The sequence below is a fragment of the Entelurus aequoreus genome, linkage group LG04, assembly GCF_033978785.1.
Source record: "Entelurus aequoreus isolate RoL-2023_Sb linkage group LG04, RoL_Eaeq_v1.1, whole genome shotgun sequence".
Lineage (NCBI taxonomy): Eukaryota > Metazoa > Chordata > Actinopteri > Syngnathiformes > Syngnathidae > Entelurus > Entelurus aequoreus.
The window spans coordinates 16,599,086-16,625,188 of NC_084734.1; the positions used below are offsets into that span (position 1 = coordinate 16,599,086).

General features: G+C 42.7%; 1 protein-coding gene across 1 annotated transcript in view; it reads left to right on the plus strand.

Moving 5' to 3' along the window:
- LOC133648338 (neuronal acetylcholine receptor subunit alpha-7-like) overlaps window positions 1–26,103 on the plus strand; it is a 159,904-nt gene that overhangs the window by 54,180 nt on the left and 79,621 nt on the right. Inside the window, exon 3 of the mRNA XM_062044333.1 lies at window positions 22,071–22,115. Coding sequence (XP_061900317.1) covers window positions 22,071–22,115 — 45 coding nt within the window. The remainder of the gene's footprint in view (window positions 1–22,070; window positions 22,116–26,103) is intronic.

Below are 26,103 nucleotides of genomic sequence, written 5' to 3' on the forward strand. Positions count from 1 at the left end.
CCCGGTCTGATAGAACCGGATGCCTTTTATATCCCCACATATTATTTACGTACATATTTAATATTAACATGATTATTTAATACGCCTGTAACAGTTTATAATAAGTAAATGGATGACATAATACGTATATATATATATTTATTTTCCCAGCTGAGCACAAGGTAACTGTGACTGGCAATTTATTATATATATATATATCGATGGACCCCTATGGCCATTACATTCCCCCCCCCCCCAGCCAGCGGCTTATGGGGACCATAATAGGGTTTCATGTTTACCACATTAATAGTATCCACCTTACACTTATCAGTCAACCAACAAATACTGTAATTTACAGGACCTAACTTCTTCTCTACCCGCACAGGCCCTAACCATCTGGGTGCAAGTTTGGCAGAGAATTTACTTGAAGCTTTGGAAAGTGGGTGCGCCCTAATCCAGACCAGATCCCCAACTACAAAGTGTACATCTTTGTGTCGTGCATTATAATATCTGGCTTGTCGAGCTTTGGACGCGCCTACATGTTTCTCCACTTCCTCCTTTAGGTGTGTGTGTGTAAGTATGCTGTGATATGCAGATGTGTGTGGTGGTGGAGCTTTGTGCACCAGTCGTTCCAGGGGTCCCATCAGATTCCGCCCGAGAGTCAACCTGGCAGGGGTTGAACCAGTCCTCTCCTGGACAGCGGTGTTAAGGGCAAACCGGAATTCAGGCAGCCACTTATCCCAGTCCTGATGATGGTTCCCTACGAAGGCGGCAATCATAGTCTTGAGGGTGCGATTGACTCGTTCTGTCAGGTTGGTTTGTGGGTGGTAAGCTGTGGTTAGTTTATGGGTTACCCCCCAGGATTCGCACAGACGGGACATCAGTTGGCTTGTGAACTGTGGCCCTCGGTCAGACACAAGATATGTGGGAACTCCCCAGCGAGTGAAAATGTCATTTTTGAGAATTTGGCAGACCTTGGGAGTTTTGGCGTCTTTCAGAGCAAAAAGCTCTACCCACTTGGAGTAGTAGTCCACCACCACCATCAGTACAGAGTTCCGGTCCTTACTGAGGGGAAAAGGTCCCATGAAGTCCACTCCCAGCATTTCTCCTGGGGCGTTGACGGTAGAGGACTGGAGTTGCCCAGCTGGCTTGTCGTTGGGGTTTTTGTATTGTTGACAAGTCCTGCATGCTTGGACGTGACTCCAGACATCCTTCCTTACTGTCGGCCACCAAGCTACTTCCAGAATTTTCAAGAGTGTCTTCATTCTCCCCAGATGTCCTCCGAATGGACTGTCATGAAAGTAGGCCAGGAACTGCGGCACCAGAGACAATGGCACTACCAGCTGATAATTGAAGCCGCCATACTTAAATGGTACTCCCCGGTACCACACCCCTTGCTGAAGTTGATGGTGTATCCGGCCAGGCATAGGTTGGTCAACAGAAGGTCCACATTCCAGACATGTTGTATCAGTTTTTTGGGCCTCAGAGAGATCTTGCAGTGTGCTGGGTAGATCTGACCAGTAGGTTTTCGGGACAACAAGGCAAATCTTCCCTTCTGGTGATTGGGGTGCCCGTGACAGTGCATCCGGCACCATATTGCAGCAGCCCTTTTTGTAATGGACTCTGAATGTGAATCCCTGGAGTCTCAGCGTCCACCGTGTAAGTCGGGACGAAGTCTTAGGCCAGTTGAATGCCCAGGCAAGAGCACTGTGGTCCGTGAAGACATCAAAAGTTGTTCCCTCGAGGAAATGTCTCCACTTCTCAACTGCCCACACCACAGCCAAGCACTCTTTTTCGGCAGTGGAGTAACGGACTTCAGCTCCTTGGAGCACACGGGAGGCAAAGGCAATTGGCCGTTCTTCACCTTCAAGGCGTTGCATCAGGACCGCGCCGAGGCCTAAGTCACTGGCATCACAGTGAACCTGGAAACTGATTTGTGGATGGGGCTGAGCAAGCACCGGTGGAGACTGTAAAAGGGATTTGAGGTGGTCGAAGGCCTCCTGGCAGGTAGGACTCCACTCCCAAGGAACATCCTTCTTCTTCAGTTGGTTTAGGGGAGATGTAATGTCAGCCAGCCTGGGGATGAACTTGTGGTACCAGCCGACCATGCCAAGAAACCTCTGAAGACTCTTCAGGTCTGTGGGAGGGGGATATGCAGTTATTGCTGATATCTTTTCCGGATCTACTTCCACTCCTTTGCCTGATATTAGGTGTCCAAGAAAGGTGAGCTGATGTTGAAGCAGGTGACATTTCTTGATGTTGAGAGTGAGGTTTGCTTGTTGTAATTTTGCAAACACCACCTCAAGGTCTAGCAGGTGTTGTTCTTCTGTTTGCGAAAACACAATGATGTCATCAATGTACACAAAACAGATTCTTCCCCTAAGCTCACCCAGCACTGTCTCCATTAAGCGCTGGAAGGTCGCCCCAGCATTGCGCAGTCCAAACGGCATAACTTTAAATTGATATAGGTCCAGATGGGTGATCATGGCAGTCTTTGGCTTGCTATCCTCATCCATGGCAACCTTCCAGTAGCCACTCTGCAAGTCAAGGGAGCTGAAATATTTTGCACCTTGCAATGACTCCAGGATCTCATGTATGAGGGGCATGGGATAGGCGTCATGCTGGGTTTTGGCGTTCAAGCCCCTGTAGTCCACATAGAATCGGGGTGTTCCGTCCTTCCTGGGTGTCAGAACAACAGGAGAGGCCCACGGAGATGTTGATGGCTCTATCACTCCAGTGCTGATCATTTTTTTGATTTGTTCTTCGATTAATTCTTGTTTTTGACTGGACACTCTGTAAGCTCGCTTCCTCACAGGCATCTCATCTGTGGTGGTAATTTGATGTTTAATTGGTGGCCCCAGTAGTCTCAGTCCACACAGTTGGCCACTTCTGCAGCAGTGGTCGCACCACCTCAGGTTGGGATTCGAGGAGGGGGATGGCAGACTTAATAACTTGGGGTTCTTCATTTATAGACATGTAAAAAGTAATGGAGGGACCAGGGTGAGTCCAGCGAAGCATTTCTCTGCCTTTGGGGAGAAATTTGAATTCTCTCCCTCCGGGCATGACATACCTCCTGAGATGAGGTTTGAGTACCATTTGTGATGTGGTCATGAAGTCGAGACCTAACAACAAGGGCATACATAAGTGGCCATCAGCCATCACATGAACCTGTAGGGTGCTGTGACAGTCATGCAGATTGAGGAGCAGGGTGGCTTTTCCAACTGCTTGGTTTATTTGTCCATTTGCCATGACAAACTTTGGAATGCCGCTTGGCTCCAGAACCTCGCCGCACTTCCTCACAGCCTTCCACAGCGTATGACTCATTAGTGAGTATGTGCATCCGGAGTCCAGGACTCCATCTCCCTTAGAGCCGCGCATGTTAATAGGGACCACCAGGAGGGATTGTTCGCCCATAGCAGCGGCAAGGTCGGCCCCACTTCGACTCGGCCCACGCTCCATCTTCTTGCCAGATCTTTTTGGAGGTTTGCATTGTTGGACACGACTCCAATAGTCTTTACTATTTGTCCAATCTCGTTCAATCAGGGAGCCCACCTTGACAAGCTGTTCTACCGTTGTCACGATTCCACGTAGACTACTGGCCAACCTGGGATTGCAGGCACCGAGTATGCGGCGCACGATCTCGGCTTCCTCCATGTCATGTCTCCACTTCAGGCAAAGGGCACGATAATCATATGCGAAATCTCGCAAGCACTAATTAGGGGTTTGAAGAATGGAGTGGAGCTGCATCTCAATCTCAGATTGGTAGTCAGTTGGCAAAAAGGCTTCCAGGAAAGACTGCTTAAATGTAGACCAGCTGGTTATGTTACTGCGGGCTGCCGACCACCAACTCCTGGCAGGACCTTTTAGGACAGCATTGAGGGTTCCCACCAGCTCAGCATCGCTCAGAGGGCGGAGTGCTAAAAAGTTTTCACACTGTTCGATTAAATCGGTGACATCGGCTGAGCCTCTGGACTCTCCAAACTGGGGAAATTCCATCCTGATGGGTGGTCTGGCGGTGACAGCAGGTGGTCTGGCAGTGACAGCAGGTGCAGTGGCGGTGACAGTAGGTGCAATGGCGGTGACAGCAGGTGGTCTGGCGGTGCCAGCAGGTGTAATAGGGAAGGTGATGTCTATGACAGGTGGGTGGTGGCTGACTGGTATAGTGGCTGCAGGAGTGGAGAAGCTAGCTGGTCGCCAAAACCTTCTGGTTTTAGCAAGGGTATTTTTTAATTCCTCGCCCCACCTTTCATCTCTTCGACGCAGACATGCTACGACAGCTTGGTCGAAATTCTGCACCTTCGTGTCCACATAGGTTTTCATCTCTGCCGCCATGGCCTCCATCGCTGCCCTAAGTCCATCCTCCCGGTTAAGGGTGCTGTCGACCGCTTCTGCGAGTCGGTTCTCCAGAATGTCCATTCGTTGTTGCAGCATTAGAAGTTGCTCCAGGACAGCTTCTGGTTCCACCCCATCCTCTTCCTCTGCTGCCGCCTCCTGTCTGGACTGTTCTAAATACATAGAGTCCAGCAAGTTAGTCAGCTCAGCAACACCATTTTGATTGGGCCTACTGGTGATATGGTGGAAAGGGTCAAGGGGCGGAGTTGAGTCCTGGGCTGCATCAGCAAAGTCCTGTCTGTCCTCTTCCTCCATTAGGGAGTGGCTGCTGGTCGACATTGCTCCAATTAAACTAATTATGTGTAAGTATTTATTAATTGTCGTATATGTAAGTGTCTATGTGTGTAAATGTATAAAAATGGTATGTATTTATGTACCAGAAAATGGATGTACTGTATATATGTGTCAAAATGTAGAAAAAATGGTGACACAATAGGAGTGTGTGTGACACACTGCTGACTATTTAGGGAAAAAAAGTGAACCCAATATACATTTATATTTTAACAAGACAAATAATATTTATATAATACTTATTCCCCTTAACGTGCTTCGCAAAAAACAATGAAAATATGAGCCGCTGATATCAATGATACACTAAGCCCCGCTTCCCCCGTACGGGCCACCACTCTGTAACAAACGCACCCAAGTTCCCCGGGTGTCTTTGCCACTACGCATTTAAGGAGTCACGGGTGGGACCTGATATTCAGCTGGGAATGATTAATACATTAAATAAACACAAGACATGTATAACTATCAGCCACAAAACGATCAGGCTTATATTTAATATGCCACAAATTAATCCCGCATAGCAAACAACTCCCCCCTCCCGTCCATATAACCCGCCAATATAAATCAAACACCTACACTCAATCCCACAGCCCAAAGTTCATATAACACATATATTTCCCCAAAGTCCCAAAAGTTACGTATGTGACATGCACGTAGCGTGACATACACGTACGGGCTAGCGATGAAATGTTTGGAAGCCGCAGATTGCGTACTCACGGTACCGAGTCCGCGCATCCAACTCAAAGTCCTCCTGGAAAGAGTCTCTGTTCTCCCGGTTCTCCACAGGCCAATGGAAAGTACATCAAAAAAGGTCAAAAAGGAGGATTATTCCATGAGGTGGATCTGTAGTAAAAAATGCTGTGTCTGACAGGTGCTCCAGGTGGATTGTGACGTCACTTTCCGCTTCCGCCCGGTCTGATAGAACCGGATGCCTTTTATATCCCCACATATTATTTACGTACATATTTAATATTAACATGATTATTTAATACGCCTGTAACAGTTTATAATAAGTAAATGGATGACATAATAAGTATATATATATATTTATTTTCCCAGCTGAGCACAAGGTAACTGTGACTGGCAATTTATTATATATATATATATATATATATATATATATATATATATATATATATATATATATATATATATATATATATCGATGGACCCCTATGGCCATTACACACTATGGACCAAATAAAATAGCTTTGAGGTTTTATTAGGTATTATTCCGTACATTAGGCGCACCGGGTTATAAGGCGCCCTGTTGATTTTTGAGAAAACGAAAGGATTTTAAAGGCCTACTGAAATGATTTTTTTTTATTTAAACGGGGATAGCAGATCTATTCTATGTGTCATACTTGATCATTTTGCGATATTGCCATATTTTTGCTGAAAGGATTTAGTAGAGAACAACGACGATAAAGATCGCAACTTTTGGTCTCTGACAAAAAAAGCCTTGCCCCTACCGGAAGTAGCGTGACGTAGTCAGTTGAACATTTCGGCAAAGTTCCCTATTGTTTACAGTGATGGCGGCCAGAAGTGAGAGCGATTCGGACCGAGAAAGCGACGATTTCCCCCTTAATTTGAGCGAGGATGAAAGATTTGTGGATGAGGAAAGTGCAAGTGAAGGACTAGTGGGGAGTGGAAGCGATTCAGATAGGGAAGATGCTGTGAGAGGCGGGTGGGACCTGATATTCAGCTGGGAATGACTACAACAGTAAATAAACACAAGACATATATATACTCTATTAGCCACAACACAACCAGGCTTATATTTAATATGCCACAAATTAATCCCGCATAACAAACACCTAGGTGTTTGTTATGCTAGCTCCTAGCTCCTAGCTCCCGTCCATATAACCCGCCAATGCAATTCAAACACCTGCACAACACACACAATCACTCAGCCCAAAGGACCGTTCACCTAACCCAGGGGTCGGCAACCCGCGGCTCCGGAGCCGCATGCGGCTCTTTGACCACTCTGATGCGGCTCAGCTACATACTTGCCGACCCCCCGATTTTCCCAGGAGACTTATGGATCTCAGTGTCTCTCTTAGATAACTCCCAGGGAAAATATAATCCTATTTACACTCTAATTACTATATAAAGGGAGTGCCCTAATTGCACTGCAGTAATTGTCCTCTATAGCATTTACAAACAGCGTGCCCTCCCGGCCACATGTTGTATGTTGCTTTTACTTGCACACATAGGAGACAGCAAAGCATACTTACTCATCAGCCACACAGCTTACACTGACGGTAGCCGTATCAAACAACTTTAACATTGTTACGTTACAAATATGCGCCACACTGTGAACCCACACCAAAAAAGAATGAAAAACACATTTCTGGAGAACATCCCACCGTAACACAACATAAACACAACACAACCAATACCCAGAATCCCATGCAGCCCTAACTCTTCCGGTCTACATTATACACCCCCGCTACCACCAAATCCCCCCACACATCAACCCGCCCCCCTCTCCGTGCGTTGGTTGAGCGGAAGAGTTAGGGCTGCATGGGATTCTGGGTATTGGTACCGTCAGTGTAAGATGTGTGGCTGCTGAGGTAGTACGCTTTGCTGTCACTTACGTGATCAAGCTGAAGCTGCATTCTACATTTGGTCGAGCAGGTACACTGTTTGGGCAGGCTGTAGAGGGCGCCAGGCTGTAGAGGGCGCCAAAAGCAGTGTCTTCACGCCCTGATATTCGGGAGTCTCCCGGGAAAAATGAGTGGGTTGACAAGTATGACGCGATCAAGCGCCATTCATTCAAAACTCGTGGGCCGCACTAATATCAAATTTCCACATTAAAGTGCGTGTCGGTGCGTGTGTCTGAGACCCCTGGTTAACATAGCTAAAAGCATTTAAGCTTTGTATGCGGTGTTTTTCATTTTAAATTAAAAAAATTTTTTGTGGCTCCCATTATTTTCTTTAATTTGTGAAACCTGCCAAAATGGCTCTTTGAGTGGTAAAGGTTGCCGACCCCTGACCTAACCCAAGGTTCATAAAGCTTATATATTTACCCAAAGTTACGTACGTGACACGCACGTACAGGCAAGCGATCAAATGTTTGGAAGCGCAGCTGCGTACTCACGGTAGCACGTCTGCGTCTGTGTATCCAAATCAAAGTAATCCTGGTAAGAGTCTGTGTTGTCCCAGTTCTCTACAGGTGTCTGTGTATCGAAGTCAAAGTCCTCCTGGTAAGAGTCTCTGTTGTCCGAGTTCTTCCATCTTGACTGCATTTTTCGAGAATGTAAGCAATGAAACACCGGCTGCGTTGTGTTGCTGACTTCCCTCGCAAAATACTCCGCTTCGCACCGACAACTTTCTTCTTTGCTTGCTCAGCTTCTTTCTCCATAATGCAATGAACAAATTGCAACAGATTCACCAACACAGATGTCCAGAATACTGTGGAATAATGAGATGAAAACAGAGCTATTTTGTATTGGCTTCAATGGGGTACCGATAGTCCTGTTTCACTGGCTACGTCACGCGCATACGTCATCATCCAAAGGCGTTTTCAACCGGAAGTTTAGCGGGAAATTTAAAATTGCACTTTATAAGTTAACCCGGCCGTATTGGCATGTGTTGCAATGTTAAGATTTCATCATTGATATATAAACTATCAGACTGCGTGGTCAGTAGTAGTGGGCTTCAGTAGGCCTTTAAGTGCGCCTTATAGTCCGAAAAGTACGGTACATGTCACTATGTGGCATTGAATGGGAAACTGCTGTTTGCATATTTTACATTTAAAGGTATTTAACGTAATGTGTTGTTATGTGCAAGCACTAATGTGTCCCATCAGTGGAGAGATGATAAATGTCTTTGTCACGGTTTTATTATGGACCGGCCAATTCCAATGACTACTCGTGCTAGAGGGGTTATTAAAAAGTAATGTTTGCGCATGACAGAACGAGGTGGTACATCATATTCTATGCACTTCCCCCCCCCTTTTTTTTTTCTCTGCGGGCAATAGAAATTACCTCATTTTCTTTTTTAGTCTAATGTGTGTACGACCGTAGCCATATGCATCCACGGGACATAATGTGCTGCCACTTTGTGCCTATAAAGCCCTGTTAAATGCTGGCGGAAGTAATGCACTTCTGCTGTTTGACTTCGATTCCACAAAGACCCTCCGGACTGATTCACACGGTTCCGGACACACATCACACACATACACACACACACACACACACGCTCACACATCGTTCATTAATACTCTCTCAGAATTCTCGAGTAAAGTCTTGCCTGAATGCTTTTGGTGCCAACATAGATAACCCTGGAATACATTACAATTGGGCTGGGCGATACGGCTATAACTAACTATATCACGATATAAGTTTTTTATATGGGTCGATATCTCGGTAATTTTCATGACCTACGAAGAATATGGACTGGGAGAAAAATACCGTATTTTTCGGATTATAAGGCGCACTTAAATGCGGATGCAACCCGAACACCTCCGGGAGGTGTTTCGGGCACGTCCGACCGGTAGGAGGCCACGGGGAAGACCCAGGACACGTTGGGAAGACTATGTCTCCGCGACCGACCTCGGATAAGCGGAGGAAAATGGATGGATGGACGGACATGGTGTAATGATAAGTGTGACCAGTAGATGGCAGTCATATAGGAGATACGTGTAGACTGCAATATGATGGCAGTAAACAACAAAAAAACTTTAAATGTTCCATTGAGAACATAGAACATTACACACGGCACTCAAAAATCTGTCAAAATGTTTTTAGTACGACTTCGGTAAACTATGAAGCCGCACCGATTGTTGGATTGTCGGTGCATTAAATATAAAATATTATTATAGTGCGTGTATAAGGCATACTTGCCAACCTTTAATCCTCCGAATTCGGGAGATCCCCACCTGGCGGGGGCCAGGGGGTGGGGTTAAGGGGGAGCTACACTATCGTTCAAAAGTTTGGGGTCACATTGAAATGTCCTTATTTTTAAAGGAAAAGCACTGTACTTTTCAATGAAGATAACTTTAAACTAGTCTTAACTTTAAAGAAATACACTCTATACATTGCTAATGTGGTAAACGACTATTCTAGCTGCAAATGTCTGGTTTTTGGTGCAATATCTACATAGGTGTATAGAGGCACATTTCCAGCAACTATCACTCCAGTGTTCTAATGGTACAATGTGTTTGCTCATTGGCTCAGAAGGCTAATTGAGGATTAGAAAACCCTTGTGCAATCATGTTCACACATCTGAAAACAGTTCAGCTCGTTACAGAAGCTACAAAACTGACCTTCCTTTAAGCAGATAGAGTTTCTGGAGCATCACATTTGTGGGGTCAATTAAACGCTCAAAATGGCCAGAAAAAGAGAACTTTCATCTGAAACTCTACAGTCTATTCTTGTTCTTAGAAATGAAGGCTATTCCACAAAATTGTTTGGGTGACCCCAAACTTTTGAACGGTAGTGTATATTTATTTATAGCTAGGATTAACTGAAATTCAAGTATTTCTTATATATATATATATATATATATATATATATATATATATATATATATATATATATATATATATATATATATATATATATATATATATATATATATATACACTACCGTTCAAAAGTTTTGGGGTCACCCAAACAATTTTGTGGAATAGCCTTCATTTCTAAGAACAAGAATAGACTGTCCAGTTTCAGATGAAAGTTCTATTTTCTGGCCATTTTGAGCGTTTAATTGACCCCACAAATGTGATGCTCCAGAAACTCAATCTGCTCAAAGGAAGGTCAGTTTTGTAGCTTCTGTAACGAGCTAAACTGTTTTCAGATGTGTGAACATGATTGCACAAGGGTTTTCTAATCATCAATTAGCCTTCTGAGCCAATGAGCAAACACATTGTACCATTAGAACACTGGAGTGATAGTTGCTGGAAATGGGCCTCTATACACCTATGTAGATATTGCCCCAAAAACCAGACATTTGCAGCTAGAATAGTCATTTACCACATTAGCAATGTATAGAGTGTATTTCTTTAAAGTTAAGACTAGTTTAAAGTTATCTTCATTGAAAAGTACAGTGCTTTTCCTTCAAAAAATAAGGACATTTCAATGTGACCCCAAACTTTTGAACGGTAGTATATATATATATATATATATATATATATATATATATATATATATATATATATATATATATATATATATATATATATATATATATATAAATATATATATATATATATATATATATATATATATATATATATATATATATATATATATATATATATATATATATAAATAGTACATTACACAGTAATGAAAACACAGTTGTTCTACTAACTGTACTGTACTTGCTGCTTACTTAAAGGCCTACTGAAACCCACTACTACCGACCACGCAGTCTGATAGTTTATATATCAATGATGAAATCTTAACATTGCAACACATGCCAATACGGCCGGGTTTACTTATGAAGTGCAATTTTAAATTTCCCGCTAAACTTCTGGTTGAAAATTCCTTTGGAGGATGACGTATGCGCGTGACGTAGCCAGTTTAACAGAGGTATGGCTTCCCCATTGAAGCCAATACGAAATAGCTCTGTTTTCATCTCATTATTCCACAGTATTCTGTACATCTGTGTTGGTGAATCTGTTGCAATTTTTTCATTGCATTATGGAGAAAGAAGCTCAGCAAGCAAAGAAGAAAGTTGTCGGTGCGAAGCGGAGTATTTTGCGAGGGAAGTCAGCAACACAACACAGTCGGTGTTTCATTATTTACATTCCCGAAAGATGCAGTCAAGATCGAAGAACTCGGACAACAGAGACTCTTACCAGGAGGACTTTGATTTGGATACACAGACGCAGACGCGATACCGTGAGTACGCAGCTGCGCTTCCAAACATTTGATCGCTTGCTATAACTAGCTCAAGCTAGTAGCTAGGAGCTAGCATAACAAACACCTAGGTGTTTGTTATGCGGGATGAATTTGTGGCATATTAAATATAAGCCTGGTTGTATTGCGGCTAATAGAGTATATATATGTCTTGTGTTTATTTACTGTTGTATTCATTCCCAGCTGAATATCAGGTCCCACCCGCGCGCTTCCGAACATTTGATCGCTTGCCCGTACTTGCGTGTAACGTACGTAACTTTTGTTAAATATATAAGCTTTATGAACCTTGGGTTAGGTGAACGGTCCTTTGGGCTGAGTGAGTGTGTGTGTTGTGCAGGTGTTTGAATTGTAATTGTGGGTTATATGGACGGGATCCTGTCCATATAACCCGCTCGAGCTATAACTAGCTCGAGCTAGTAGCTAGTAGCCAGGAGCTAGGATAACAAACACCTAGGTGTTTTTATGCTGGATGAATTTGTGGCATATTAAATATAAGCCTGGTTGTGTTGTGGCTAATAGAGTATATATATGTCTTGTGTTTATTTACTGTTGTAGTCATTCCCAGCTGAATATCAGGTCACCCCCGGCTCTCACAGCATCTTCCCTATCTGAATCGCTTCCACTCCCCACTAGTCCTTCACTTGCACTTTCCTCATTTACAAATCTTTCATCCTCGCTCAAATTAATGGGGAAATCGTCGTTTTCTCGGTCCGAATCGCTCTCACTTCTGGCGGCCATCATTGTAAACAATAGGTAACTTTGCGGAAATGTTCAATTGACTACGTCACGCTACTTCCGGTAGGGGCAAGCCTTTTTTTTATCAGATACCAAAAGTTGCGATCTTTATCGTCGTTGTATTATACTAAATCCTTTCAGCAAAAATATGGCAATATCGCGAAATGATCAAGTATGACACATAGAATAGATCTGCTATCCCTTTTTAAATAAAAAAAATTCATTTCAGTAGGCCTTTAAAAAAAAAAAAATCCCCTTACCTTTCACTATCTGAGTAGCCTTTGTTCTGCCATTTGAGTACTGGCGAGCGATCTCTGAATCCGGGGACATCCTTCACGGATTTGTTGAAAACATCCGCAAATGAGAACGGGATGTTGCTTGCAGCTATCAGCATAGCCATCTTTGTCTCGGCATATGTTACACCCTCGGGTGTCCATTTAGCAAGGTGGCCCATAATACTGGGCTATGACCGGTGCTGCGTTGCCGCAGCCTTGTGCTTCTCTGACCGTTCATGAGTGACTATATCCATTCGGCCACCGTGTTCAATGGAGAAGTCTGATCTTCAAAATGTGCAGGCAGCATACCCCTTCCCCTTCGAGCTGTCCTGGATGAACTGATATTATTTTTTCCAATCATTTTGGAACTTGCAAGCGTACTTCTTCTTCTTACTCGTCGTCGCCATGTCTCTTCTTCTGCTTCGTCTCTGTTATGTTTTTGGACATTACTACTTGCCGTAGTTTTGAAGCAATGCATGATGGGAATCCGGATGTTGTGTGTCAGTGTATTAACGTGCCGGCTGGTATAAACACATGCTGAGAAATAGCTCCGTGCCTGCATACTTTATGGGTTATAGATAAACCTACGGATAACGGAGACATATATAATAGTCTCCTTTTCAGGTGAGAGAGGACGGTAAAGGCAGTGCCTTTAAGGCACGCCCCCAATATTGTTGTCCAGCTGGAAATCGGAAGAAATTCGGGAGAATGGTTGTCCCGAGAGATTTTCGGGAGAGGCACTGAAATTCGGGAGTCTCCCGGAAAATTCGGGAGGGTTGGCAAGTATGGTATAAGGACCGCAAAATGGCACCTATTAGCAGATATATTACCTGGTGTTTTGTTTCGCTGATGCTGATGTGTATTTGGGATCTGCATAAAATGTGTGCGCGTCCGCAATTGACACCGTAGTCATAAGCTTCTTCTTTTTCTCTATCTTTTTATGTGACATTCATCTTCCGCTGTTGCCATTTCTAATATAAAGTAGTGTAAAGATCTTACTGATATCTGTCAGTAAACTAGCTATCAAAGCGCTAAAAACTGTAGTGAGTTTACATTATTTACCCAAGAAACTTTAGTTATTAGACAGTTCCGGTCGGACGGTTTTTCCGGATGAGGAGCTCCGTTATTGATTGAAGTAAAGTCTGAATGTCATTAAAACAGTTAGCTCCATCTTTTGACACTTCTTCCACTCCCGTCCTTCCACGCTACACCGCTACAACAAAGATGACGGGGAGAAAACGCCGTCGAAGGTGAGCCACGTAAATAAGACCGCCCACAAAACGGCGCATCCGGAAGTGACTGTCAGAAAGCGACTTGAAGATGATGTGTAAAACATCATTTATGCAACATTTTGACCAAAGAACCACCATCACATGTTATGTAGACCACAAGGAAGTCTTTTACATTTAGATTTTTATAATATGACTCCTTTAATGCGCCCTATAATCCGGTGCGCCTTATATAGGAAAAATTATCGAAAATAGACCATTCATCGGCAGTGCCCCTTATAATCCGGTGCGGCCTATGGTATTATTTTAATATTATTGGACCAAATTATTATTTTAAAGTAGTAAAAACAATTTATATTATGTTATTTATTGTATTTATGCAGTCCTGCACTTTAGTTCCTACCTGTTGTTTCCGTACATCCAAATAGGGAACGGACCAGGGTTGAAAAGAAAAGATGAGCGATCGATTTAAAGGCCTACTGAAATGATTTTTTTAAATTTAAACGGGAATAGCAGATCCATTCTATGTGTCATACTTGATCATTTCGCGATATTGCCATATTTTTGCTGAAAGGATTTAGTAGAGAAAATCGACGATAAAGTTCGCAACTTTTGCTCGCTGATAAAAAAAAGCCTTGCCTGTACCGGAAGTAGCGTGACGTCACAGGAGCTAGTATTCCTCACAATTCCCCATTGTTTACAATGGAGCGAGAGAGATTCGGACCGAGAAAGTGATGATTACCCCTAAGGCTGCAGCTAACGATTATTTTTCTATCGATTAATCTATAGATTATTTTTTCGATTAATCGGTTAATCTATAGATTATTTTTCCTTTTACCGATTATTTTTTTATTCAAAATGAAGATGAAAAAATAAATGTAGGCCCGTTTTTTCAAAAGGCATGGCTTTTATTTACAAAAAAAAAGAAGTATTGCCAATCAGTCAACATTGACAACAACTTGACTAAATATTCTGTAACAATGTAAACATTTAAAACTTTTAACATTTAACAAAATTAAAAGTAGCTTATTTGCCTTTTAATGTGCAAATATAAAAGTCAACATCCAGTGCAAATCTGAATATTCTGCAATAGTATAAGCATTTCAAAAGTAAAAGTATTGCTTATTTTGCTTTAAAATGTGCAAAAATAAAGATAAACATCCAATAGAAAAAAGTGCAAAACGAAATATTCTGTAACAACAGTGTAAACATTTCAACAAAAGTGAAAGTATTGCTTATTTGCTAAAATGTGCAAAAATAAAGATAAACATCCAATACAAAAAAGTGCCAATGTAAATATTCTGGAGCACTGTAAACATTAAGTATTGCTTTTAAAATGTGCAAAATAAACATCCAGTCCAACACAGTACACAATAACCAATTCTACTCATTCCAGTGAGTGTCTAACAGTTGTAATGAAGAAAGGTTAGCATGTCTACATGCTTTGGTTCTTTTCTTGTTTACAATATTCCCAGCAGCTGAAAAAAGGCGCTCAGAAGGGGTCAATGTGGCTGGAACTGAGAGCTAATTAGCCTTCACATCATGCCAGGACTGCGAGTGAGCTGAGCTGCAGTTTAAGTTTCTAGAAGGTCAACGGGCTCATAGTGATGTTACTAGTAGTTGACTGGGAGGTGTTTATTATCATTTGGGGAGAGTCCGCTGCCTGATGCTCACCTGCTAAACACCTATCTGCTCCACGCTGAAGCGCTGACTACATGCGCTCTGAATACGCACTGCTGATTGGCTGACAATGCTTTGTGTGTACCAATCAGATGGTTGTGTGGGTGGGACAATGCTGCGTGCTGAGACAGAGGCAGACGGAGCAAAGCAGCTTGTTAAGACTTTAGCTTTAGCTTAGAAACTCGTTCGGTACACCCCCGTACCGAACCGAAAGCCCCGTACCGAAACGGTTCAATACAAAACATGTACCGTTACACCCCTAGCAGATACAAATGACACATTCATGTTTTTGTGTAATGATGACAACGTATGCTCGCGCGGACGATTGACTAGTTGATGGTTTTCTTTTCAAATGTTCGTTCATAGCCGTTGTACTGCTATGATAGGCCATTTCCGCTCGACACAGTGTGCATACAACAACATTATTAGGCCGTTTATTGAAATACTCCCACACTTTTGACCACTTTTGGCATGCTTTTCCCCCCTTTGCTCGCACCGCTCGCATCGTCTTCTTTGATCGTCTGCTTTGCGCTTCGCCATGACGGTAGTGTGACGTAAATTAGCGACGCGTCGACGCACAAAAACGGCGTCAACGTATTTACGTAACCGATGACGTCGACGTAGTCGACGCGTCGTTTCAGCCTTAATTACCCCATTAATTTGAGCGAGGATGAAAGATTCGTAGATGAGGAACGTTACAGTGAAGGACTTGAGAGACAGTGATGGACGTATCTTTTTTCGCTCTGACCGTAACTTAGGTACAAGCTGGCTCATTGGATTCCACACTCTCCTTTTTTTATTGTGGATCACGGATTTGTATTTTAAACCACCTCGGATACTATATCCTCTTGAAAATGAGAGTCGAGAACGCGAAATGGACATTCAGTGCCTTTTATCTCCACGACAATACATCGGCGAAATGCTTTAGCTACGAGCTAACGTGATAGCATCGTGCTTTAACTGCATATAGAAACAAAAAAATAAACCCCTGACTGGAAGGATAGATAGAAAATCAACAATACTATTAAACCGTGGACATGTAAATACACGGTTAATGCTTTCCAGGCTGGCGAAGGTTAACAATGCTGTTGCTAACGACGCCATTGAAGCTAACTTAGCAACGGGACCTCACAGAGCTATGCTAAAAACATTAGCTCTCCACCTACGCCAGCCAGCCCTCATCTACTCATCAACACCCGTGCTCACCTGCGTTCCAGCGATCGGCAGAAGGACGAATGACTTCACCCGATGCGTTTGGCGGCCCGGAGACGTAGGAAGTCAAGGTGAGGTCGGCGGCTAGCGCGGCTAGCGCGGCTAGCGCGGCTAGCGCGGCTAGCGCGGCTAGCGCGGCTAGCGCTCCAACAAAGTCCTCCTGGTTGTGTTGCTGTAGTCCGCTGCTAATACACCGATCCCACCTACAACTGTCTTCTTTGCAGCCTTCATTGTTCATTAAACAAATTGCAAAAGATGTCCAGAATACTGTGGAATTATGAAATGAAAACAGAGCTTTTTGTATAGGATTCTACGGGTACCATAACTTCCGTTACTCTGACTTCGTCACGCGCATACGTCATCATACCGCGACGTTTCAGCCGGATATTTCCCGGGAAGCTTTAAATGTCACTTTATAAGTTAACCCGGCCGTATTGGCATGTGTTGCAATGTTAAGATTTCATCATTGATATATAAACTATCAGACTGCGTGGTCGGTAGTGGTGGGTTTCAGTAGGCCTTTAAACTATCATACAAACATGGGGTCTGGTTCAAATATAGAGATGAGGGTCTTTAATTTGACCTGCTGTTGTACTCTGTTTCATAGTGTTAACATGTGCTCAATGTTTCCTTACCATTATTGCTATGTTGTCTATTACCATTGTTGGTATATTGTCTATTACCATTATTGGTATATTGTCTATTACCATTATTGGTATATTGTCTATTACCATTATTCGTATATTGTCTATTAGCATTGTTGGTATATTGTCTATTACCATTATTGGTATATTGTCTATTACCATTATTGGTATATTGTCTATTACCATTATTGGTATATTGTCTATTACCATTATTGGTATATTGTCTATTACCATTGTTGGTGTATTGTCTATTACCATTGTTGGTATATTGTCTATTACCATTATTGGTATATTGTCTATTACCTTTATTGGTATATTGTCTATTACCATTGTTGGTATATTGTCTCTTACAATTGTTGGTATTTTGTCTATTACCATTGTTGGTATATTCATTCTTCCTACATTGTTGATACAAATTATTGTTACATTGTAATAATTATTGTTACCTGTGGTAATGCCACTATGATACAACATCTGTATTATAATCCTTAAACAAAGTAACAGTGAAAGTCAATGTATCAATCACTGAATGGAGAACTGGGGGTGGGATTAAATAAATGATCTTCTTCCCACTCCCTTTCAGGCAAAATTGGACAATCATGCATTACATACTGTACATTACCTTTTGCACTATATTAATTTATATTATTATGTGTTGTCAACTTTGTACTTTTGTTTTATGTCATTGCCTGAAATAAATAAATACATTTAAAAAAAAATTTAAAAAATGAAGGACTACGGTCTGTTTGAAAATATCCCCAAAAAACCGCCTTACTGTCGAGGTGACTTTTCCTGTTTCATTGACGATTTCCTCGCTCTCTGCAGCACTCGTTTTTAGTTTCCCCTCTCACCCCATGCAGAGAATCAACAGCGAGACAGCAAGATGGCGCGACCAAACTTGATAGTTGGCGTGTCCCTCATTGCTTAGTGATCACTTCCTGTTTTGCTAGGTTACCAGACCACGAGTGCCGTTGTTCATGCAACCAACCATGCTGAATTCATTCTTCCTAGTTTCTTCTGACCCATAAAAACATATATATATATATATATCGAACATTTTATTTAACACATTTTTATTGATATTGATTACGTATCTGTAGAGGTTTCTCCCCTCCGGGTTCTTCGGACCACCAAGCACTGACATGACAGTCTCGTCCAGGTTTACAATACTGTTTATTTTTCCAAAAATTGTCCCTAATGTGCTTTTCAGCAATTGTCTTTGTGTTTGTCTGTCTCGCTCTCGCTCCAACTCCAACTCCAACTCCAACTCCTCTCTCCTCCCCGGCTGCTGCCTTTTAACAGAGCGACAGGTGATTAGATAAGCAGGCCCAGGTGAGCCATCTACGCACCTGTCGCTGATCTCGATGCCGGTCCTGGCACACCCCGCTTCGCTGCAGGTCCGCAGGCCACGCCCCCTCCACAGTATCTATCGCGATTATATATCGGTATTGTTTCATTGACTTGTACTGATTTTTTTCCCCTAAGATTTGTTCATCAAAGTTCTTCATAAAAAAATAGCACCAATCCTGTCAGTTTTTATCCATCCAAACAGACATTAAATTATGTTTTTGTGCATTTCTGTATGTTATTTTGTTTTTTTTTACCTTTATAGATTCTATTTTGTTGCACACTATAGACATTGCATCGTTATTTCCTTGGCTCACCATTATCGCCAAAGAGGTGGTGAGAGATGTTATGTTATTTTTCATTAGTTCCTCCTTAGCTGTGTACATAAAACATTTAAAGGGTCCATAGATCCAAATGCAGCAAAAGAGCAGCAAGGGACAAACATTAACCAGAAAACCAACCAGACAAAGGCACTCACATCTTGGATGCAGAAGATTTCTCACTTGGGCGTTAAAGGCTTGGTGATTGAGGATCTCGGAGTCAAGGTCCGGGGGGGTCTGCCAAAAAAAAAAGAGGCTCCACTCTTAAGGCTGAATCCAAATTCTCCCCCTAAACAAGACCTGGGCCGCATGTGGCCTGCGGCCCATTAAGATTTTCAATCCGGCCCACCGGATGTTCTACTAGGGCTGGGCGATATATGGAATATACCCGATATATCGTGGGTTTGTCTCTGTGCGATATAGAAAATGACTATATCGTGATATTCGAGTATACGTTCTCACCCAGTTGCTTTTAGCTGCGGGCATTACACTACAGGCTTTTATCACTCTTTCTTGTCTCTCCTTCTCACAGAGACATAAAACAAGCGCACCTTCTTACAAACCCCGTTTCCATATGAGTTGGGAAATTGTGTTAGATGTAAATATAAACGGAATACAATGATTTGAAAATCATTGTCAACCCATATTCAGTTGAATATGCTACAAAGACAACATATTTGATGTTCAAACTGATAAACATTTTTTTTTTTTTTTGCAAATAATCATTAACTTTAGAATTTGATGCCAGCAACACGTGACAAAGAAGTTGGGAAAGGTGGCAATAAATACTGATAACGTTGAGGAATGCTCATCAAACACAGGTGAACAGGCAAATTGGGAACAGGTGGGTGCCATGATTGGGTATAAAAGTAGATTCCATGAAATGCTCAGTCATTCACAAACAAGGATGGGGCGAGGGTCACCACTTTGTCAACAAATGCGTGAGCAAATTGTTGAACAGTTTAAGAAAAACCTTTCTCAACCAGCTATTGCAAGGAATTTAGGGATTTCACCATCTACGGTCCGTAATATCATCAAAGGGTTCAGAGAATCTGGAGAAATCACTGCACGTAAGCAACTAAGCCTGTGACCTTCGATCCCTCAGGCTGTACTGCATCAACAAGCGACATCAGTGTGTAAAGGATATCACCACATGGGCTCAGGAATACTTCAAAAACCAACTGTCAGTAACTACAGTTGGTCGCTACATCTATAAGTGCAAGTTAAAACTCTCCTATGCAAGGCGAAAACCGTTTATCAACAACACCCAGAAACGCTGTTGGCTTCGCTGGGCCTGAGCTCATCTAAGATGGACTGATACAAAGTGGAAAAGTGTTCTGTGGTCTGATGAGTCCACATTTCAAATTGTTTTTGGAAACTGTAGACGTCGTGTCCTCCAGGCCAAAGAGGAAAATAACCATCCGGATTGTAATAGGCGCAAAGTTGAAAAGCCAGCATCTGTGATGGTATGGGGGTGTATTAGTGCCCAAGAAATGGGTAACTTACACATCTGTGAAGGCGCCATTAATGCTGAAAGGTACATACAGGTTTTGGAGCAACATATGTTGCCATCCAAGCAACGTTACCATGGACGCCCCTGCTTATTTCAGCAAGACAATGCCAAGCCACGTGTTACATCAACGTGGCTTCATAGTAAAAGAGTGCGGGTACTAGACTGGCCTGCCTGTAGTCCAGACTTGTCTCCCATTGAAAATGTGTGGCGCATTATGAAGCCTAAAATACCACAACGGAGACCCCCGGACTGTTGAACAACTTAAGCTGTACATCAAGCAAGAATGGGAAATAATTCCACCTGAAAAGCTTCAAAAATGTGTCTCCTCAGTTCCCAAACGTTTACTGAGTGTTGTTAAAAGGAAAGGCCATGTAACACAGTGGTAAAAATTCCCCAGTGCCAATTTTTTTGCAATGTGTTGCTGCCATTACATTCTAAGCTAATGTATATTTGCAAAAAAAAAAACTACCGTATTTTTCGGACTATAAGTCGCAGTTTTTTTCATAGTTTGGCTGCGCTCCAGTGCGACTTATATATGTTTTTTTTTCCTTCTTTATTATGCATTTTCGGCAGGTGCGACTTATACTCCGAGAAATACGGTGAGTTTTTTAGTTGGAACATTAAGTATCTTGTCTTTCAGGTCTATTTAATTAAATATAAGTTGAAAAGGATTTGCAAATCATTGTATTCTGTTTTTATATACGAATTACACCATTTGTCAACGTCACTGGTTTTGGGTTTTGTACTTCACCAACATGTAATGATTTTAGCATTTAATTTACGGACATTTTTTGTGATGACTTCAACAAAGAACGCTCTCGTGCTGATAATGCTTGTGCTTCACTTTATGTTGACGGTATATAATAGGGTTATATAAATGGTCCGGCTACATTTTTTATTCACACTAATTCAAGGGTCAGAGCTTTAACCATTTTTAAGTTCTAATTGATAAGATATGTTTGTAGAGCCACAATGGATACATGTTAATTGTGTATTTGTTGGATTCTGCGGTCTTAAACAACAACAACGTAATTGCCAGGATGGCGTGATAAAGACTTGAAGACTTACAGTAGATCTGAACTGTAGATTTTGTGAACCGCACCATCCTTGCTTAGCGGCCAAGTTATAAGCCAACAAACACACCCCAAGGGATTTGAATATCCCCGAAGAGACTGACATTAAGCTTTCAACTAACATCTGCATCATCTGCCGTCAGACAACATGGGGGTGCTTTGCCATATGTGCCACATTTGTCAGTGTAAACACACAGAAAGTAAGCCATATACTGCAGATGTGTTGGATAAACTGGTGCAGCCCTGAGAAAATAATCACATTTCATGCCATTCCCTCCTAAGGTTTCCCTGAATCCTTGCAGACTTTGCGCTTTGTTTACCTTTCCCGATGAGTGCCGGGGAGATGAAATCCTCATGCTTGCAGAAATGCAAATCTCATCTCGCAGTTTGCAGAACAGCAACCCCCGTCTTTCTCCTACAGCTGTATCTTTATAAAACACTTGACCAATGTTGTTATTGTTGCGGTTTTGCAGATGAATATTGTGTATGACTGTGTTTTTCTGCTTAACAGGACGAGAAGAACCAAGTGCTGATGACGAATGCCTGGCTGCAGCTGGTGAGTTTCTGGGAAGACTTTCTACAAAAAACGATGGGGAGTTTGTGGCAATTTGTGTCCGTACATCTGGAGTAACGTTCATAAGGCTCGCTGGTGTTGAACGAGAGGGCGTCAGTGTGCACACTTTGATTGTGAAGCATCAACCCCAATTTAGAGGGACAGGTTTTTTTTATTCAACAAAATGAGTTCACAAAGAGCGCCACGACACAAAAAGGCTAAGGTAAGCTAGAAGGACACGCGAAGGGTAGTACGAACCTCACCTTAGAGCAGGCCTGGGCAATTATTTTGCCTTGGAGGGCCAAATTTAGAGACAAAAATGTGTCTGGGGGCGGGTATACCTATTTTTAGGAACACTAATACAAAACCTCACAATGTTTGAATGCTAAAAACATTATGACAGAGCGCCTAAAAAATGGAATGAATTTTTTTTTTTTTTTTCCTGAATGAGACACCCAGAATGTACATGAAAATAAAGAATGTGAGATTTACAGTATTAACTATGAACGATAAAACACTCAATATTGACAACATATGAACGTCACACCCCCTCTCAATCGACATATTTTACAATAAAGCGAAATGCAACAAAAATGCAACAAACACAGCGAAATATGAACGCGAATGAGGATGAGGAACGTGAGAGTGAAGGATTAGAGTACAGTGCAGGACGCATCTTTTTTCGCTCTGACCGTAACTTAGGTACAAGCTGGCTCATTGGATTCCACAGTCTCTCCTTTTTCTATTGTGGATCACGGATTTGTATTTTAAACCACCTCGGATACTATATCCTCTTGAAAATGAGAGTCGAGAACGCGAAATGGACATTCACAGTGACTTTTATCTCCACGACAATACATCGGCGAAACACATTAGCTACGGAGCTAACGTGATAGCATCGTGCTTAAATGCAGATAGAAACAAAAGAAATAAGCCCCTGACTGGAAGGATAGACAGAAGATCAACAATACTACCAAACTCTGGACCTATAACCACACGGTTAATGCTGTACCTCCTGACGAAGCCTAGCAATGCTGTTGCTAACGACGCCATTAAAGCTAACTTAGCTACGGGACCTCGACAGAGCTATGCTATAAACATTAGCTCTCCACCTACGCCAGCTCTCATCTGCTCATCAACACCCGTGCTCACGGGTGTTGATGAGCGATCGACGGCGCGATGAAGGACACCCGATCATCGATGCGGTCGGCGGCCCGGAGACGGAGGAAGTCAAGGTGAGGACAGCGGCGGGCGTTGTAGCTTTCGACGACACCCCGGCCGCCATCAGAGTCGGCAAGAAACATATATTTCCCCAGAGTTACGTACATGACATGCACATAGCGACACGCACGTACGGGCAAGCAATCAAATGTTTGGAAGCCAAAGCTGTAGTCACGGTAGCGCGTCTGCTATCCAACTCAAAGTGCTCCTGGTTGTGTTGCTGCAGCCAGCCGCTAATACACCGATCCCACCTACAGCTTTCTTCTTTGCAGTCTCCATTGTTAATTGAACAAATTGCAAAAGATTCACCAACACAGATGTCCAGAATACTGTGGAATTTTGCGATGAAAACAGAGCTGTTTGTATTGGGATACAATGTGTCCGAATACTTCCGCTTCAACCCTAGACGTCACGCGCAAACGTCATCATACCTAGACGTTTTCAGCCGGAAGTTTCCCAGGAAATTTAAAATTGCACTTTATAAGTTAACCCGGCCATATTGGCATGTGTTGCAATGTTAAGATTTCATCATAGATATATAAACTATCAGACTGCGTGGTCGGTAGTAGTGGGTTTCAGTAGGCCTTTAACGCACTTTTTGTGTCCTTTTACGCATTGAAGTCAGAAAGGACGCGCATTTCCGGAAGTCCGACCCTGCCTTCTCCGGGTCAAAACTCCGTGTAAGCGTTGTGTACTTGCAGTCTCACAGATCCACATGCTGGAAGCCAGTTGCGCAGAGTTGACAAGGTTTAATGGGTTTTTTAAAGCTCTCCAACAGCTACGTTCGTTCAGACTTTTCAGTCGCTCCAATCCTCCTCCTCCTGCACCCGGCCGCTCACTGTTAAAGACAACAGATGATTAGATTTACACGTACCACCTGTGAAATCTAATCACCTGCCAGATGTGTCTCGCCGTCAGCGATGGTGCCCTCCCTCAGCACCATGGACAGCGGCGGTGACTTTTGCTCCAACAGGCAGCGCTGGCTACACCTCCCCCCACACTCCGGTTTCCTTGTTCTTTTTGATCAATTATTGCTTTCCGCCGGTGTTTTGTTTTGTTTCTATTTGCCGGTGTTGCGGCAAAATGTGATAGCCAGCCAAAAATGTGATTTTCTTCGCGGGAGCGCGCACCGCTCGCTAAACCTGCATTGCTTGGCTTTGTCTGTCCACAGCGGATTACTAGGGTTAAAGGCCTACTGAAATGAGATTTTCTTATTTAAACGGGGATAGCAGATCCATTCTATGTGTCATACTTGATCATTTCGGGATATTGCCATATTTTTGCTGAAAGGATTTAGTAGAGAACATCGACGATAAAGTTCGCAACTTTTGGTCGCTGATAAAAAAGCCTTCCCTGTACCGGAAGTAGCGTGACGTCACAGGTTGTGGAGCTCCTCACATCTGCACATTGTTTACAATCATGGCCACCAGCAGCGAGAGCGATTCGGACCGAGAAAGCGACGATTTCCCCATTAATTTGAGCGAGGATGAAAGATTCGTGGATGAGGAAAGTGAAAGTGAAGGACTAGAGGGCAGTGGAAGCAATTCAGATAGTGAAGATGCTGTGAGAGGCGGGTGGGACCTTATATTCAGCTGGGAATGACTAAAACAGTAAATAAACACAAGACATATATATACTCTATTCGCCACAACACAACCAGGCTTATATTTAATATGCCACAAATTAATCCCGCATAAAAAACACCTCCCCCCTTCCGTCCATATAACCTGCCAATACAAATCAAACACCCGCACAACACACTGAATCCCACAGCCCAAAGTACCGTTCACCTCCGCAAAGTTCATACGGCACATATATTTCCCCAAAGTTACATACGTGACATAGCGGCACGCACGTACGGGCAAGCGATCAAATGTTTGGAAGCCGCAGCTGCGTACTCACGGTAGCGCGTATCCAACTCAAAGTCCTCCTGGTAAGAGTCTCTGTTGTCCCATCTCCACAGGCCAATGGTAAAGCTTGACTGTCATCGCTCGGGAATGTAAACAATGAAACACCGGCTACGACGTAGTCGCTACGTGTTTGTGTTGCTGCAGCCGTCCGCTAATACACCGCTTCCCACCTACAGCTTTCGTCTTTGCTATCTCCATTGTTCATTAAACAAATTGCAAAAGATTCACCAACACAGATGTCCAGAATACTGTGGAATTTTGCGATGAAAACAGGCGACTTAATACAGGGGTGTCCAAACTTTTTCCACAAAGGGCCGCACACTGACGAGTCAAAGCATTCGGGGGCCGTTTTAATATTTTATTTTGTAAAAAAAAAAAAATCTAAAACAGACATAAATTTACAGACAAAACAATGTGTCTGCTTTGTATTAATTATTAGTATTAAAATAAGCTACCATATTTGCTTATTATTATGCTTACATTTTTACTGTTCTTTTTTTGTCTGATTTTATTTCGACAATATGCCGCAGGCCAAAAAAACTTGAGCTGCCGGCCGCAAATGGCCCCCGGGGCCACATTTTGGACACCCCTGACTTAATAGCTGGCCACAATGGTGTCCCAAAATGTCCGCTACAATCCGTGATGTCACGCGCAAACGTCATCATACCGAGACGTTTTCAGCAGGATATTTCGCGGGAAATATAAAATTGCACTTTACTAATCTAACCCGGCCGTATTGGCATGTGTTGCAATGTTAAGATTTCATCATTGATATATAAACTATCAGACTGCGTGGTCGGTAGTAGTGGGTTTCAGTAGGCCTTTAAGACAAACACTTTATCTTCGTGGTTATTGTAACG